General features: G+C 34.7%; 1 protein-coding gene across 1 annotated transcript in view; it reads left to right on the forward strand.

Moving 5' to 3' along the window:
- The window catches only part of NCAPG (non-SMC condensin I complex subunit G), a gene marked incomplete at its 5' end in the record, with an annotated part of 46,258 nt that extends 29,256 nt beyond the window's left edge, over window positions 1–17,002 (forward strand). Inside the window, 8 exons of the mRNA XM_082837571.1 lie at window positions 1,509–1,736; window positions 9,301–9,482; window positions 9,755–9,929; window positions 12,422–12,583; window positions 12,809–12,947; window positions 13,315–13,398; window positions 15,639–15,714; window positions 16,629–17,002. Of these exons, the coding sequence (XP_082693697.1) occupies window positions 1,509–1,736; window positions 9,301–9,482; window positions 9,755–9,929; window positions 12,422–12,583; window positions 12,809–12,947; window positions 13,315–13,398; window positions 15,639–15,714; window positions 16,629–16,728 (1,146 nt within the window). The 3' untranslated portion in view covers window positions 16,729–17,002. The remainder of the gene's footprint in view (window positions 1–1,508; window positions 1,737–9,300; window positions 9,483–9,754; window positions 9,930–12,421; window positions 12,584–12,808; window positions 12,948–13,314; window positions 13,399–15,638; window positions 15,715–16,628) is intronic.
- Window positions 17,003–17,526: the final 524 nt, after the last annotated feature.

Below are 17,526 nucleotides of genomic sequence, written 5' to 3' on the forward strand. Positions count from 1 at the left end.
TGGGAAGATCCCACATGCCGCGAAGCGGTTAGGCCTGTGAGCCATGGCCGCTGAGCCTGCGCGTCCGGAGCCTGTGCTCCACAACGGGAGAGGCCACAACAGTGAGAGGCCCGCGTACCACAAAAAAAAAAAAAAAAAAAATGTGAATGATACCAGATACAAATGCAGTAAAATAAATTGTTTGTGGAATTTTGCCTATATTTTGACTGTTATTTTGAGGTGGGCTCTTATTAGGTCCTCAAAGGGGTTCGCAATCAAAAGAATTTAACCACTGAGTAGATTCAATTATTTATCTTTATAAAGGTTTTTTCAGAGCTATCATTGGAAGATTTTAGATTAAGGGAAAAGAGCAGTATTTTGGGGGAGTAAGAAATCAGTTTTTTTTTTAATCAAGTTTTAGTAATAGAAATTGACTTAAGAAATATATCCACACTTGTTAGAAAGGCAGGAGAGGGAAATTATTTCATTTAGAAATCTTAAATAAATATCCAATATTGAGAGCTATTGCTAGCCAGTGAGGGACTGAGAAGGACAAGGAAAACCAAGATGCTGTTGAGAGTAGCATGTTTAGAATTTGTAGTGAATAGTCATGACAGTACATTCTTATAAATAAGCATTTGGCTTTGGCAGATTTGCAAGTCTTGCCATAAGAAAGTATGTAATAGATGTGTCTTGAAATTTCCTTCAAAGTTTTGTAATTTTGAGCCATTTTTCTCGATTCATTCATTTGACCAACTTGTGGGTGATTTTTCTTCATTCTATGGGCTAAGCTGTATAGCCAAGTAGCTTATCAGTGACCAAAATTTAAGTGTATTAAAAAATATAGTAAATCTTTTCATAGTAGAAATATTCAGCTCTATTTTTTCATGGCTTTGAAATTTGGTATGTAAGAATTTGGTTTTCTTAAGTCAGGATAGATTCATACAAGCTGCTGGGTTTTATGGATTCAGGATAGGCTCATAGAAACTGCTGGGTTTTATGGTTCACTTCCTTTTATAAAGAAGTCCAGTTCAATGAAAACTGAATTCACTATTAATGAAATCTGAATTTATTGAGCTAATAAGAAAAATTTCTTTAATGAAACTTGATAACCTAGAAGAGTACTGATGTTCCAATGAATGCTTTTCATTGGTTAGAATGTAATGTTTTTATCTTGATAGATGGCCCCAAACAATTGCAATATATTGAACAGTTTTTCTAGATCTTAAAAAAATAAAAAAATCATAGTTAAACATATACTTTTTTGTATATAAAAGGAACAAATAATATAATTCAGCTTGACTTCAGGGATTTTTTTTGACTGAAGACAGAATTTTTCTGAAGGAAATATAAAAGTGTCATGGTATAAATAAAAAAATAACTAAAATAAACTTTTAAGTTTTAAAAAATATTATATAGACTTGACACTTGTTGCAGTTCGATTAATAATAAGATATATGTTAATTTTATGTAGCATAAACAATAAAAATATACCTAATTTGCTTTTGGTGGGGCATGTTTCGATTTAGGTTTTGCAAATTGATGATGTGACAATAAAAATAAGTGCTTTAAAGGCAATCTTTGACCAACTGATGGCATTTGGATTTCAACCATTTAAAACGAAAAAAATCAAAGCTATTCAAAGTGAAGGTGCAGAAGTAAACAGTAATGAAGAGCAAGAGTCAAAAGAATCTGAAGAAGAGGCTGATACAGCCAAGAATGTTCTAAAACTACTTTCTGATTTTTTAGATAGCGAGGTAAGAAATAATCATAGCCCTATTATTGTGAAAGGTAATTGTCAGCATATATATGTTTATCCTCTTTGTAGTTTTTAGGCTGAAGTTTAAACTTGGCTAACATTTTTTTTAAATTTGCCTTTTGAATATTATAATTAAATCCTACTTTCACTTCTAATATATCTAATTTCTCACTATCAAATTACATTGTGTAGAGAATTGAAGTGTAAACAAAAATGAAATGACTGTTGGGGGGGGTTATTTTTTCATCTTTTTTCTCTGTCTTTGTGATCTGTGACTTACAAGTTTCCCCCCCAAGGGTCTTAAGAAATAATTTAAAATAATCTTACATTGGGTGGGTAGAAGTTCTAAGATATGATATGGGATTAGATCTCTTTCCTTAGGGTACTCATGAACTACATTTTTATAGCATATGTAAACATTTAAATTATAAAATTTTTATGTTTTTTTGTTGAGGTGAAATTGACATTACATTAACAATTTTAGAGTGAACAATTCATTGACATTTAGTACATTAAAAATATAGTGTAACCACTGCCTCTGATTTTTAAAACATTTTCATTATCCCAAAAGGAAACTACCCATTAAGCAGTTGCTCCCTATTTCCCCTACCACCAGCCCCTAACAACTACCAATTTGCATTTTGTCTCTATGGATGTAACTCTTCTGGATATTTCCTATAAATGGAATCAGAAAATATGTGGCTTTGTGTCTGCTTTCTTTCACTTAGCTTGTTTTCAAGACTGTTGTGGCTTATATCACAAGCCTTCTTATGGCAGAATAATATTCCATTTTATGTATATACCAGAATTTGTTTAGCCATTCATCCATTGAAAGATATTTGGGCTGTTTCCACCTTTTGGCTATTGTGAATAGTGCTGCTATGAAGATGTATTTGTCTGAGTAGCTATTTTCAATTCTTTGGGGTATATTTCTAGAAGTGGGGTTACTAGGTCATATATTAATCCTTTTTTGTGGTTTTTAGGATTTTACCCCTGATCCCTATCCCAACTAGTTAATTAATACATCCTCACATATTTATCTTTTTTTTTTTTTTTTTGAGTGAGAACATTTAAGTTCTCTCAGCAAATTTCAGTAATACAGTAGTGTTATCAGCTAGTCACCATGTTTTACATTTGGTGTCTAGAACTTATTCTTTTTTTTCTTTTCTTTTTATTTTTTTTTAGGTATAATAGAACTGATAGTATACCCTTTTCCATATTTCACCCACCCACCAGTCTGTGGCAACCATTTTTTCTACTCTGTTTCTATGAGTTTGACTTTTAAAAAGATTCTGCATATGTCATATCATGCAGTATTTGTCTGTCTTTGTCAGGCTGTTTCACTTAGCATAATGTTCTCAGGGTCTACCCCTGTTGTTGCAAATGGCAGGATTTCCTTCCTTTTATGGCTGAATAATATTGCACTATATATCTCACATCTTCTTTATTCATTCATTGATTGATACGTGGGTTGTTTCCATATCTTAGCTCTTGTAAATAATGCTACAATGAACATGGGCATGCAGATATCTCTTTGAGATTCTATTTTCATTTCCTTTGGATATATACACCCAAATTGGATTGTGTTTTTAATTTTTTGAGGAACTTCATTCTGCCTTCCAAAATGACTGTACCAGTTTACATTCCCACCAACACTGCACTAAGGTTCCCTTTTCGCCACATCCTTACCAACACTTCTTGTGTCTTTTTGATAAAGCCATTCTAACAGTGTGAGGTGATATCTCATTGTAGTATTGATTTGCGTTTCCCTGATGATTAGTGATATTGAGCAGCTTTTCATGTATCTGTCAGCCATTTGTATGTCTTCTTTGGAAAAATGTTTATCAATTCCTCTGACCATTTTTTAATCAAATTATTTGCTTTTTGCTATTGTGTTATATGAATTCTTTATATATAATTTTGGATATTAATCCCTTATCAGATATATAATTTGCAAATATTTTCTCCCATTCCATAGGTTGCTTTTTCATTTTGTTGATAGTTTCCTTTGCTGTGCAGAAGGTTTTCAGTTTGATATAGTCCCATGTGTTTATTTTTGCTTTTGTTACCTATGTTAAGGAGCTGACTATCCTGTTTTTTGTAGGCGTTTCATGATTTCATGTGGTAATTTCTTTAACTTTTTGAGGACTTGCCAAACTGTTTTCCATAGCAGCTGAACCATTTTACATTCCCACCAACAAAGAACAGGGTTCCATCCTTATCAACACTTGTTATTTTAAAATAATTTTGTTTTATTAATAAGAAAAAATTGTTAGTAAAAATTTTAGCCATCTTGTTTTGAATTGCCTTTCCCTAATAACTAATGATGAGTATCTACATGTGCTTTTTGGCTATTTGTATACCTTGTTTGGAGAAATATGTATTCAAATCCTTTGCTCATTTTTAAATTGGGGTATCCTTCTGAATTCTTTGTATATTCTGGGTAGTAGATCCTTATCAGATAACTGATATGCAAATATTTTCTCCTATAGGTTGTCTTTTCAGTTTGTTAATAATGTCCTTAGATTTTTAAAAAGTTTTAAATTTTGATGAAGACTAATTTATCTTTCCTTTTGCTGCTTGTGCTTTTGGTGTTATATCTAAGAATACATTGCCAAATCAAAAGTCATGAAAATTTATCTCTGTTTTCTTCTAAAAGTTTTACTCCTTTAGCTTTTAATTTAGGTGGATTGGTGCATTTTCAGCTAATATTTGTACATGGTGTGAGGTAGAGGTCCAACTTCATTGGTTTGCCTGTGGACATCCAGTTGTCTGAGCACCGTTAGTTGAAGAGACTATTCTTTTCCTATTGAATTGTTTTAGCACCATTGTGGAGGGTGAGAGAATCAATTGATCATAGGAATATGGGTTTATTTCTAGACTCTCAATTCTTTTCCATTGTTTGTGTCCACCCTTGTGCCATTACCTGACTGTTTTGATTCATGTAACTTCATAGTAAGTTTTGAAATCAGGAAGTTGAGTTTTCCAACTTTGGTTCTTTATTTTCAGTATTGTCTTGGCTATTTGGGGTATCTTGCAGTTCCTTATGAATTTGAGGATTGGCTTTTCCATTTCTGGAAAAAAGTCTATTGGAATTTTGATAGGGATTGCATTGAATATGTAGATTGCATTGGGCAGTATTGCCATCTTAATGTTATGTTTTCCAATCCATGAACTAGAATATCTTTACATTTATTTAGGTCATTTTTAATTTCTTTCAGAAATGGTATATAGTTTTCAGGGTACATGTTTTTTACTTCCTTGATGAAATTTATTCCTATATATTTTATTTTGGTTGCTATTGTAAATGGAATTGTTTTCTTAATTTCCTTTTTTGGATTGTTCATTCTTGTTGTATAGAAACTCAACTGTTTTGTGTGTGGATTTGATTTCATATCCTGCAACTTGGCTGCATTCATTTGTTAGCTCTTGTACAATAGTTTCCGTGTGTGTGTGTGTGTGTGTGTGTGTGTGTGTGTGTGTGTGTATTCTTTGGGATTTTTTCTATAAGACCAAGTCATCTGTGAAGAGACAGTTTTAATTCTTCCTTTGCAATTTGAATGTCTTTTATTTGTTTTTCTTGCCTAATTTCTCTGGCTAGAACTTGCTGTACAATCTTGAATAGCAGTGGTTAAAGCAGGCATCCTTGTCTTGTTTCTGATCTTAGGGGGAAAGTTTTCAGTCTTTAACCATTGAGTATGATGTAGAAGTTATCTTCTGTTTTTTTTTTCCAGTCATAAAAGCATGTTTAATTTTGTCAAATGGTTTTTCTACATCAATTGAAATGATTATGTGATTTTTTTTTTTTTTTTTGCCGTACGCGGGCCTCTCACTGTTGTGGCCTCTCCCTGTTGTGGCCTCTCCCGTTGCGGAGCACAGGCTCCGGATGTGCAGGCTCAGCGGCCATGGCTCACAGGCCTAGCCACTCCGTGGCATGTGGGATCTTCCCAGACCGGGGCACGAACCTGTGTCCCCTGTATTGGCAGGCGGACTCTCAACCACTGTGCCACCAGGGAAGCCCATGATTTTTTTTTTTAATTGCTATGGTACATTACATTGCTTGATTTTCTTATGTTGAACCACCCTTGCATTCCTTGGATAAATCCCACTTGGTTATGGTGTATAATCTTTTTAATATGTTGTTGGATTCCATTTGCTAGTAATTTATTAAAGATTTTTACATCTGTATTCATAAGGGAAATTGGTCTGTAGTTTCCTTGTATTGGTCTTTGTCTGCCTTTGGCATCAGTGTAATACTGACCTCATAAACTGAGATAGGAGTTGTTTTCTCCTCTTCTATTGTTTTCGAAGACTTTGAGAAAGATTGGTGTCAAGTCTTCTTTAAATATTTGGTAGAATTTACTAGTGAACACATCTGGTCTTGGACTTTTCTTTTGGAGAGGTTTCTAATTTCCTTATTCAATCTGTTTATTGTTATAGGTCTGTTCAGATTTTCTATTTCTTCTTGAGTCTATTTTTGTAATTTGTGTGTTTCTAGGAACTGGTTCATTTCATCTAGGTTGTTTAATTTGTTGGTATTCAGTTCTTATTATTCGTTTATAATCCTTTTTATTTCTGTAAGGTCAGTTGTAATGTTGCTGCTTTTATTTCTGATTTTAGTTGTTTGCATCGTCTTTTTTTCTTTGTTAGTCTAACTCAAGGTTTTTCAATTGTGTTCATCTTTTCAAAGAACCAACTTCTGGTTTCATTGATTCTCTCCGGCCCACCCCCGATTTTCTATCTCTTTTTTAGTTCTTTAAAGTGTAAAGTTATTGATTTGAGATTTTTTTTTTAAATGTAGGCATTTACTGCTATAAATTTCCCTCTGAACACTGTTTTCGATGCACACCATTAGTTTTTGTTTGTTGCATTTTCATTTTTATTCATCTAATTATTTTCTTTTTTTTTTTTTGGCTGCTTTGGATCTTTGTTATTGTGCTCAGGCTTTCTCTAGCTGCAGCGAGCGGGGGCTACTCTTCGTTGTGGTACGCGGGCTTCTCATTGTGGTGTCTTCTCTTGTTGCAAGCTCGGGCTCTAGGCACGCATGCTTCAGTAGTTGTAGCTTGCAGGCTCAGTAGTTGTGGCTTATGGGCTCTAGAGTGCAGGCTCAGTAGTTGTGGCACACAGGCTTAGTTGCTCTGTGGCATGTGGGATCTTCCCAGACCAGGGCTCGAACCCATGTCCCCAGCATTGACAGGCGGATTCTTAACCATTGCACCACCAGGGAAGCCCCCATCTAATTATTTTCTAATTTCCATTTTGATGACTTCTTTGACCTTTGGTGTGTAAGAAGAGTGTATTGTTTAATTTACAGACTTGTGAATTTTACAGTTTTCGTCTCTTGTTGCTTTTCAGGTGTATTCCATTGTAGTTGGAGAAGATATTTTGTATAATGTCATTCTTTATGAATTTATTAAGACTTGTTTTGGGCCTAATATAGCCTCTGTTCTTGAGAATGTTCCATGTGCACCTGAAGAATGTGTAGTCTGCTATTTTGGGGTGGAGCGTTCTATATGTTTGGTAGTTCTAGTTCGTTTATGGTGGTGTTCAAGTCCTCTATTTCCTTATTGGTCTGTCTAGTTGTTCTATCTATTACAGAAAGTGGAGTATTGAAGTCTTCAGTTATTATTATAGAGCTGTCTATTTCTCCCTGCAATTCTGTCAGTGTATGTTCATATATTTTGGGGCTCTGTTGTTTGTTGTGTATATGTTTATAATTATCTCTTTGATGGATTGACCTTTTTTAAATCAATATTTAATGTCTTTTGTATATTGTAACAGTTTTTTACTTCACATTTGGACTGCAGAATAGTGGAAATAAGTCCTTCCTTATCAGTATTTTCTTTTTTCTTTATTGGAGTATAATTGTATCAGTATTTTCTTAAATTTTGAGTTATTAGCCAAGTGATAGACTGACTTCTCATTGGCAGTTGTCCAGTGCTGTGGGCTTGCTGACATTGCATAGATGGAAAACTGTTGCACATGAAAACTGTTTGACAGTAGATGAATGGTTTTTGTTTTTTTAAATAGTGCAGGTACTTTAATCTTCTTTTGGCTAAACTAGATTCTGTGGCTTTGATTTTATTTTTGTCATAAACACTAAAAAATCTTGACTTCCTTGACTGTCCTCTGGACCATAAATAATAGTTTTTCACATGCTTTAAAGACTTGCAGTCCTGTCCCAATTAAAATTCCCATATTAGAAATTTTTAAAAAGACAGAGGGCATGCAGCCTTTGGAGTTGGAGACTTAAAGATTTGTGTTCTGGTAATGTCTGTGAATCTTCAATAAGGTATTTACTGTCTCTGTCCTGTTTCCTTATCTTTAAAATGGAAATAATGATGCCTATTCAGTGGGATAATTCTTTAATTTAGTCAACAAATATTTGAGAGCTATTTATGTGCCGGTCATTATATGCTCTTGAGAGTTCAATGCTGAGTGGAACAAAGTCTCTGCTCTCATGGTTGTTGTGAGCCCTAAATGAGTTTGTATGTGGAAAGCACATGCCAGTACCCTGGCACTTATTAATCTTATCAACCTCTACATTTTTCTTCTTATTTTTGAGTTTTGAAAAATTTCTGAAATAGTTCTTGTATCTGCTCATTCCTCTGTTTTTCCTCCTGTCCCCTCTAGTTTAGACTTGTCTTTCATTCCCAGATTATGGCCTGTCTAGATAATTTTCCTGAAATCTCATTCAAATCTTATCTCCCTACCCTTTCAAAAATCTTCAACCATATTTCTTTACCTAATTTTCGAGGTCTCTCTAATCTGATCACTGAGCAAACTTACTTTCCATCAATAATAATAATCACTGACATTTGTTGAGGATTTACTGTGTAGATAGCACTCCTTAGAGCTTTACATGTATTATTTCTTTGTGTTTTTTGATAAGTAGTTTTATTATCCCTTTTTTTTTGTATATGGAAAAAGTGAGGCACAAAGAAATTAAGTAATATGCACAGGATCAGATCATGCAGCTAGGAAGTGTCAGAGGCTTGAATTTAATTCAGGCTCAATAACCAATATTTTTAATTACTACTCTTATACCTGTACCTGCATTTGAATACCACTACATCTTTTCCATTTTCTTCTCTAGGTTTGTTTTGGTTTCTCTTTCTAGGAATGCCTTTTTCTACTTGTACACGTTCTATTCACATTTTACCTATTATTCACACACATTGCCACACCCACCTCTGGAGCTTTCATTTATAGGCACCTCTGATGGCAGAGACCATTACTGAAGGTTTTCTATATCTTAGCACCATGATAAGTGTTTAATACATATAGTTTTGATTTCTGGTTTCACAATATTATAAGATCTTTTGGTTTTTCTAAAGAGTTTAAAAGGAATTGAAGTTTTCATAGCTAGACTAATAATTTGTCACATAGCCTTAACCTAAAAGGAAAAAACAAAATCTTTTTATATGCCTTTAAAATAATTCATAATAACAGGAATGATTTTGGATAGTTTATGTACAAATACTTATTTTGGGCTACAGTGTAAGGCTTAAAAAGGAAATACAAATAAAAAATTTCTTTTAAATGAAAGTCATTTTTAATAGGTGTCTGAACTCAGGACAGGAGCTGCAGAAGGACTAGCCAAGCTGATGTTCTCTGGGCTTTTGGTCAGCAGCAGGATTCTTTCTCGTCTTGTCTTGTTATGGTACAATCCTGTGACTGAAGAGGATGTTCGACTTCGACATTGCCTAGGCGTGTTCTTCCCAATGTTTGCTTATGCAAGCAGGTATTTAGTCATATCGATAAATCAAAATCTAACTTGAATTTAAATTCAGGCTCCCTATGAGTCATATCTATAGTATTTTGTTGTTAATGTTCTTTTTCTTCAGTGGTAAGTGAAGAACTTACTTAGATTCTATCTACCTGAATCATTTGGCTCTTTCCTAGATGAATATGTACTCTATCTTGGTGGGGTGCATTTAATATATAATGTTGTTGCTGCTTTTTAAAGAATCATGTTTTTTCTTTGCCAACATACCTCAAATTGTTTTTCAATAGGACTAACCAGGAATGTTTTGAAGAAGCCTTTCTTCCAACTCTACAAATACTGGCCAATGCCCCTGCATCTTCTCCTTTAGCTGAAATAGACATCACTAATGTTGCTGAGTTACTTGTAGATTTGACAAGACCAAGTGGATTAAATCCTCAGGCCAAGAATTCCCAAGATTATCAGGTAGGTGAGTATGTTAGCCTGTGGATGGTCTAGGGATGGTAACTAGCATGCTTTGGTAAAATAACCCCTCTCACAGATTCTTTGAAATAGTGAGAAGCTACATATAGATCTTGAGATTTCTAGTTTATATGGTAGCACATAACACAAAGCAAGAAAAAGAAAAAGATCTTTTGCAACTATGTGGGTGGACCTAGAGGGTATTATGCTTTGTGAAGTAAGTCAGAGAAAGACAAATACTCTGTTATCACTTACATGCAGACCCTAAAAAGTAAAACAAATGAATGAATATAACAAAACAGACACACAGTTATAGAGGACAAACTAGTGGTTACTAGTAGGGAAGGGGAGGGGAGAGGGACAAGATAGAGATAGGAGATTAAGAGACATAAACTACTATGTATAAAATAAACTACAAGGATTACTGTACAAGGATTACTGTACAGCACAGGGAAATGTAGCCATTTTTTTATAATAACTTGAAATGGAGTATAATCTATAAAAATATTGAATCACTCTCTTGTGCACCTGAAACTAATATAATATTGTAGATCAACTATAATTTTTTAAAAAATCTTTTGGGAAATGGGGAGATAATCATATAAAAATAGAAGTAATCAGTGCTAACATTTTTGCTACTGAAAAGAAGTTACCGAAAATTCATCATCCTTACTACCCCCTCCCCACCTAGTTCTGGCTGTTAATCATTCTGAATAATGACCTGTTATGTAGGACTCATTGAGTCCTCAGTTGTTGGCTTACCTGCTCTGTTTCTGATACAAGGAAGGAGAATTCAAAGATTGAAACTCACCTCGGGCTTAGTTTTGTTTTTAATTCAAAGAAGATATAGTAAGTGCATACTCTCCCACAAATTACATGTAGCTGGTTTTTAACCCTTTAATATCATTTGATCAAACATTCACCATATTGAAAATTAATGTGTTAATTATTTCAGATGCCAGCTGATTAAGTTGAAAATATTGGTCTTCTGTTTTGTTACTTAGTGACTGCATACTTCATTTGAGTTACTATGTTACATGTTATTGGAAAGAAGATTACAATGGATATTAAGGCAAAATATAGTAAGGGTCAGTGATATAGCTACTAAGTGCTTTAGCGCTTTAGAAGATGGCAGGTTTCATGTGGTATGGGTGATGAGTACAGCATTACTAGTTTTAAATCTCACTGAGTAAAATTCACTTAGACCTTGTTGGGATTTGGGGAGTGGTTTGGATAGAGAGAAAGACTTTTAGTAAAGGTGATTAAATGTAGCTGGTAGTACAAGTCATGTTGGGGAACTGTGGAAAAAATCTGTCAGCTAAGGATCCTGACAGGGATCCTTAGGGAAGAACATTAGGATAGGGAATTTGGAGTTGACTCTGTTTGCAGGGCGTATAATGAAAGGGTATAATGAAAGGGTTAATGGGATGACAGTTACTTATTAGGCAGATTAATTTGGTGGTCAGTTTCATTAGGTGAGGTGAATTGGTAAGAGGAATAGGGAGAGAATATTAATAAAGAGGGCAGTTAAAAGTTGATATAATTAGGAGATAAAAGCTTACAGAAAAAGAATAATAGTAGTAGTAGTAGTAGAAAGTAGACAGAAAAAAGTAGTAGAAATTGACATAGAAAAAAAATTACGGGTAGAAAAGCCTAGAAGAACGAACTTTGTGTGAGGCAAGGGAGATGGAGGAATCCAAGATAACTCTGAGGTCCTAAGTGTGGGTGACAGAAGACTTCAAAGAAGCTGTTGACATTAGGGCGTACTCTCATGATCAGCATCTTGGAGGAGTGAGGGAAATAGATTGGGCAGAGGAAGAAGTTGAACTGTCATGCAGTCTTTTTTTTTTTTTTGTGGTACACGGGCCTCTCACTGTTGTGGCCTCTCCTGTTGCGGAGCACAGGCTCCAGATGCGCAGGCTCAGTAGCCATGGCTCATGAATCTAGCCGCTCCGTGGCATGTGGGATCTTCCTGGACTGGGGCACGAACCCGTGTCCCCTGCATCGGCAGGCTGACTCTCAACCACTGCGCCACCAGGGAAGCCCTGTCATGCAGTCTTAAGGTCCCAGCTGATCTCACAGAAGTTCCAGAATTGGGATAGTTCTTTGCTTTGTCCAGAATTGAAACAAGGCTAGGCTGTTGTACCTGTACATCTGCCAGTTATTGAATGTGGACTAACTGTTGCGGGGAAGGTGTGACCTTAGGCAGAGCCCGTTGTCTTCAGCTTGGATCAGTTCTGCACCTGGGAACTTTTAGCCTCCATAACTCGTGGTAGCCTGGAGAATGAATGGTCAGTAGTAAAGCAGATGGATCTGAGCCCTGTACCATGGCATCCACTCTACAAGAAGGGGAGCTCACATGGGTAGGACTATGATAATTTTGTTTTAGACATTTTGGATTATGTCAAGATAATTAGTTGGAAATGATAGATGTGTCAGACTGTATTGTAATCATACCATTTCAATTGACAAGGATTTTTCTCTTGATTTTCCAGGCCTTGACAGTTCATGACAATCTGGCTATAAAAATTTGCAATGAGATCCTAACATGTCCATATTCACCAGAAATTCGGGTCTATACGAAAGCCTTGAGTTCTTTAGAACTCACTAGCAGTCTTGCTAAAGATCTTCTGGTTCTGCTGAATGAGATTCTGGAGGTAAGTAGTTTCTAGTTACTCTTAATGTGTATAAATTTTTATCAAAGTAGAATTTACATGATTCTATTAATTTATGCATACATTAGTATGCTGTGACTTTGTTCATTTGAAGTAAATATTTCCTTCATAAATTTAATAGAATTTTTAGAATGTTGTATTATCAGTATATAGCGTTTTTGAAAGAAGATTAGAAAATGCTGCATTAAAAAAAGTTTTCTGTTACAGCAAGTAAAAGATAGAATGTGTGTGAGAGCTTTGGAGAAAATCAAGGTTCAGTTAGAAAAAGGAAATAAAGAACATGGTGACCAAGTTGTAGCGGCACAGGATGACAACACAACTACAGCTGTTTTTCAAAGTGAAGATGGTAATGACATACTAACCTGAGTATTTTTAAGATTCTGTCCTTTTCATCTTTACTGAGATACATTGTTTTCCTCCTCTAACATATATGTGATTGTATGTCAGAAATGGAAGAAAAGTTTTTCTAATTAAATCCCCTCAGGAAAGTGTATTACTGAGAAGTGTTCACTCACCATATAACCATGCATACTATGTTCCTAAGAGTTTTGTTTGCTTATTTTCCAGTGTTCACATTTTTTTGGAACACTTATTTATGATAAATTTTCAATAGCTGCTATTGAGACTGGTTGTCTTTGATTTGATCATTTAAAGTATTTCATGAGGCTACTTTTAATTTAGTTCATTAATAATTGTAGTATTTCCTTTAATAGAAAACAACAAAGAAGTATATATAACTCCTGTCAAGGATGTAAAAGCAACCCGAATGAAATCCACTCAGCAAAAGACCAACAGAGGTAATATATGGATTGACTAGCTTTTTTTAAAATAAATTTATTTATTTATTTAATTATTTAGTTTTGGTTGCATTAGATTCTTCGTTGCTGCACATGGGCTTTCTCCAGTTGCAGTGAGTGGGGGCTTCTCTTGTTGCCGAGCACGGGCTTGAGGCACGTGGGCTTCAGCAGTTGTGTGTGGGCTCAGTAGTTGCGGTGTGCAGGCTCTAGAGTGCAGGCTCAGTAGTTGTGGCGCCTGGGCTTAGTTGCTCTGCGGCATGTGGGATCTTCCCAGACCAGGGATTAAACCCATGTTTCCTGCATTGGCAGGCGGATTCTTTTTTTTTTTTTTTTCAATTTATTTATTTATTTTTGGCTACATTGGGTTTTCATTGCTGCATGCAGGCTTTTCTCTAGTTGCGTCGAGTGGGGGCTACTTTTCGTTGCGGTGTGCGGGGTTCTCATTGTGGTGTCTTCTCGTTGTGGAGCATGGGCTGTAGGCGCGCGAGCTTCAGTAGTTGTGGCTTGCAGGCTCTAGAGCGCAGGCTCAGTAGTTGTGGCACACGGGCTTAGTTGCTCCGCGGCATGTGGGATATTCCTGGACCAGGGCTTGAACCCATGTCGCCCACATTGGTGGGTGGATTCTTAACCCCTGCGCCACCAGGGAAGTCCCCTGGATTGACTAACCTTATAATAAAACTTTTCAGTTTTGTTATCCAGTGAAATACTTTGTTTCCTTAGATAGGTATAAAGATCATTCATTGTCTTCAGTATCCTTAACTTTCTTTTTGATTTGTTTTAGCTGATATTAGGTTTTGCTTTGTGTCTAAAAGACATCAGTGTTGCTTCAAGTGCTTTTGATTGAAAGAAATATGATGCAAAAGATCATACTGCAAAGGACTATTTGGGTTAAATTAAGATTTTTATTATCAAATGATGAACAATGATTTTATATTTATATTATCAGTTGTTTGTGGTCTATCCTTTATATTATTAAGCATTTTTGTCCCTTTTATCCTCCTAGTATATTTCTGGGCTTCTGTTTTCCGTTTTATTTCATATTTTCCCAACATAAATTTATTTTCAAAGGGATATCCAACAATAGGGGATTTGCTGGAATAAAGTAAATGTTGACTATTAGGGGATCACTTAGAAAAAAAAATGTGAAATTCAAGGTCTTTTTAATCTTTTATTATTTTCTTATTACAAAAGCAATGCATGCTTATTACAGAAGAATCAGAAAACACATCCAAGCAAACTAATCAAAAGAATGCTAATAATTCCACCTATGAACCAACCATTATTTTAATCCTTGAAAAATATTTTTTGAGGCCCTTTTCTGTGTAGACTTAATTTTTTTCTAAATGGAAAAAAGTAATATTGTTTTGTAGCCAATCAGTTATTTAAATGCTAATTGCTGGCTAACTGTTTCACATTAGTCCCATATTGTTGGATGTTTTCTTGGGTATAACTGCATTAGAAGTTTACAAGCAAATATGTACAGTTGGAAGAAAACAGAAAGAAAAAGTCTCACTTGAATAAGTAGGGTATATAAATTTCAACCAAATGATCATACTGAATAATCTGCTTTTGATCAGATTGCTTTTAATCAGGTATAAGAACTACACCTCTTTTTTTTTTAATAGCTCAAACTTCATTTATATATGCTGTTTTATTATCATAAATGAGCATCACAGGCCACTTCACTGCTTAACCTTGTGAATTTCTAGCTAGAATTTTTGTAACCCCCCAGCATATAAAGGGCTTTAATTTTTATACTGAAATGTTTTAGAACACACATTTGAATTGACCATGTATATGTTCGAATATTTTATAATAAACTATACCTTACTGATTAAAGTTCTATTTATTTAGGATCTGTTTTATGGGCTTAATCTCTCTTTTTAACCTTAATTTTCATTAGGTTCTCCATATACCTTGTGCTATGAGGTACTTCCTTTATATAACATTTTTCACATGCTTCTTTCCCCCAAATAAATTTAACAAAATTTGCCACCTATAACTCAATTTCCATCTTTTCCCTTGCCTATTATAAGAGCTTACAAAAGAAAGTAGTAAAATTTTGATCTTGCTGGGGTTCCTTTTCTCCATGGTGTTGATCATTTGTATCAAGGTGGCTGGGAACTAGGAGGAAAGGGTGTTGAAGAGGGAAAAATAAAGGATTTGGGTAGCCCAGAAAACAGGTTAAAAATGAGCAATTGATAATAGATTTTGATAATGATTTATATACTGTCTTTAAGGACGGAGAAAAGTGATAGCTTCAGCTAGAACGAACAGGAGACGTCAGACTGTTGAGGCTGAGGCTGACTCTGAAAGGTATGCCATGCACATCTGCAATATGTAAAGAGGTTTATTGTCATTTAAAAAAAAATGTCTAGAAGTAAAAAAAAAAAATTGTAGTTTGTTTATACTGTGATTATTTAACAAGATAATCCGTGAAAATTTACAGCTTTTTAGATTATGTATCTAAGAGCATTTGACTTCCTCTGGCTTGTGTGCTTTTCCTGTTCGTTGACATGGCTTTTAGTACTAGGTAGTTATCTTTATGTTCTTTCAAATTGTATTTCCATGTATTCCTCTAATTATAAGATCATGTATGTATGACTTCTCTGAACTTGAATTTGCAAACTATTGAGATTCAGATTTTCTACATTTATAATGATAGAATAATTCTGCCTATAATTTGGATGATATTATATAGTTTATTTTTGGTTTCTGCCAATAAGCCATTGTTGGAAGCTGTTTACAGCTGTCTTGCATTCATTCATTCATAGGTAAAATGTATATATTTTCAGTTTGTAACTTTAGATCAAGTTTTAATTAAAGTATCTTTTGGGGAAGCTTGCTGTTTACAGTGTTTTAAGAATGTATTGCCTAAATAAATAGAACTTATTTTTTCACTACTTGAGTTTCCAAAAAAACTCTTGGGCAGTTGTTATGGTTCCTGTTTAATTACAAGCTTCATTATAGAAGTTTGGGTTTTTGTTTTTTGCTTTTTTCTGTATAATACCAGGTTCCATGTAGATATAAAAAAAAATTAGTTAGGTTTTCCATGGTTCACTTTGCTGGATAGCCAATCGGTGTTTTTTGGTTTAGAGATTTTAGTTTTAAGCTTAATGGAATCAGGATATCAATCACACACGGATAGAATGACAGAAACAAAGTTTTATTTATAAATAAACTGTTTTTAAAGCTTGTATTTAAATTGGTGTATTTCAACATCTGTTTAGTGATCATGAAGTTCCAGAGCCAGAATCAGAAATGAAGATGAGACTACCAAGACGAGCAAAGACGGCAGCACTAGAAAAAAGTAAACTTAACCTTGCATAATTTCTCAGTGAAGATAAAAATTAGGAGAAGATATGATGGAGGTGGAGTCCTTTGAAAAATGTCCTTTAAAATTATATTCATTTCTTTGCTTTAATAAAGTTACCCTTGTATGAAAATTAGAAGAAGTCTGATTCTTGTAGAACTTCCTGCTGTGTGATTCCACATTACTTTAGCCTGTATTGAAGCAGTGAGACAGCGTCCATCAGTGTGCTCCACAGACCATCTCCATCAGTCATGGATTTAATCAGAATCTAAGGTGGGCCCAGGAACCTGCTTTTTAACAGCCTTCCCAGGTGATGCTTATGAGTTCTCACATTTAATATCATGGCATTATAGACAACTTTTAAATGTAACTAGCTGGTAACTTGCATTTGAAAAGTTTGACTTAGATGTGGCAGATCCAACATAGATAAAAACACCTCAGAACACATTTTAAAAACGACATCTTAAGGGCAAATGAAGTACCACAAACTGGCTAGAGAGGAGCTTACTTCCAGGAAAGACTAGTATAATGAACCAAAGTCCCCAGCATCCAAGTTCAACAGTTATCATTTTGATAATTTTGTGATTCTTACACTTAAAAATATTTTGATAATGCTACATGCATGAGTAATTTTTTTCATAGAATGTTTGCATATAAGAGCCCAAGTTTGCTTATGTTGCGATGGTTCCTGGGTTAGGGAAATGTTCACATATACATATTAATCATGGAGTTCTCTATGTTTTTGGCATAACAAAATATTTATTGTGGGTAATAGAAAATACTAGTAGGAAAAGAATGTGACAGGAAGTCCACTA

The sequence above is a fragment of the Leucopleurus acutus genome (assembly GCF_964270905.1).
Source record: "Leucopleurus acutus genome assembly, chromosome: 4".
Classification (NCBI taxonomy): domain Eukaryota; kingdom Metazoa; phylum Chordata; class Mammalia; order Artiodactyla; family Delphinidae; genus Leucopleurus; species Leucopleurus acutus.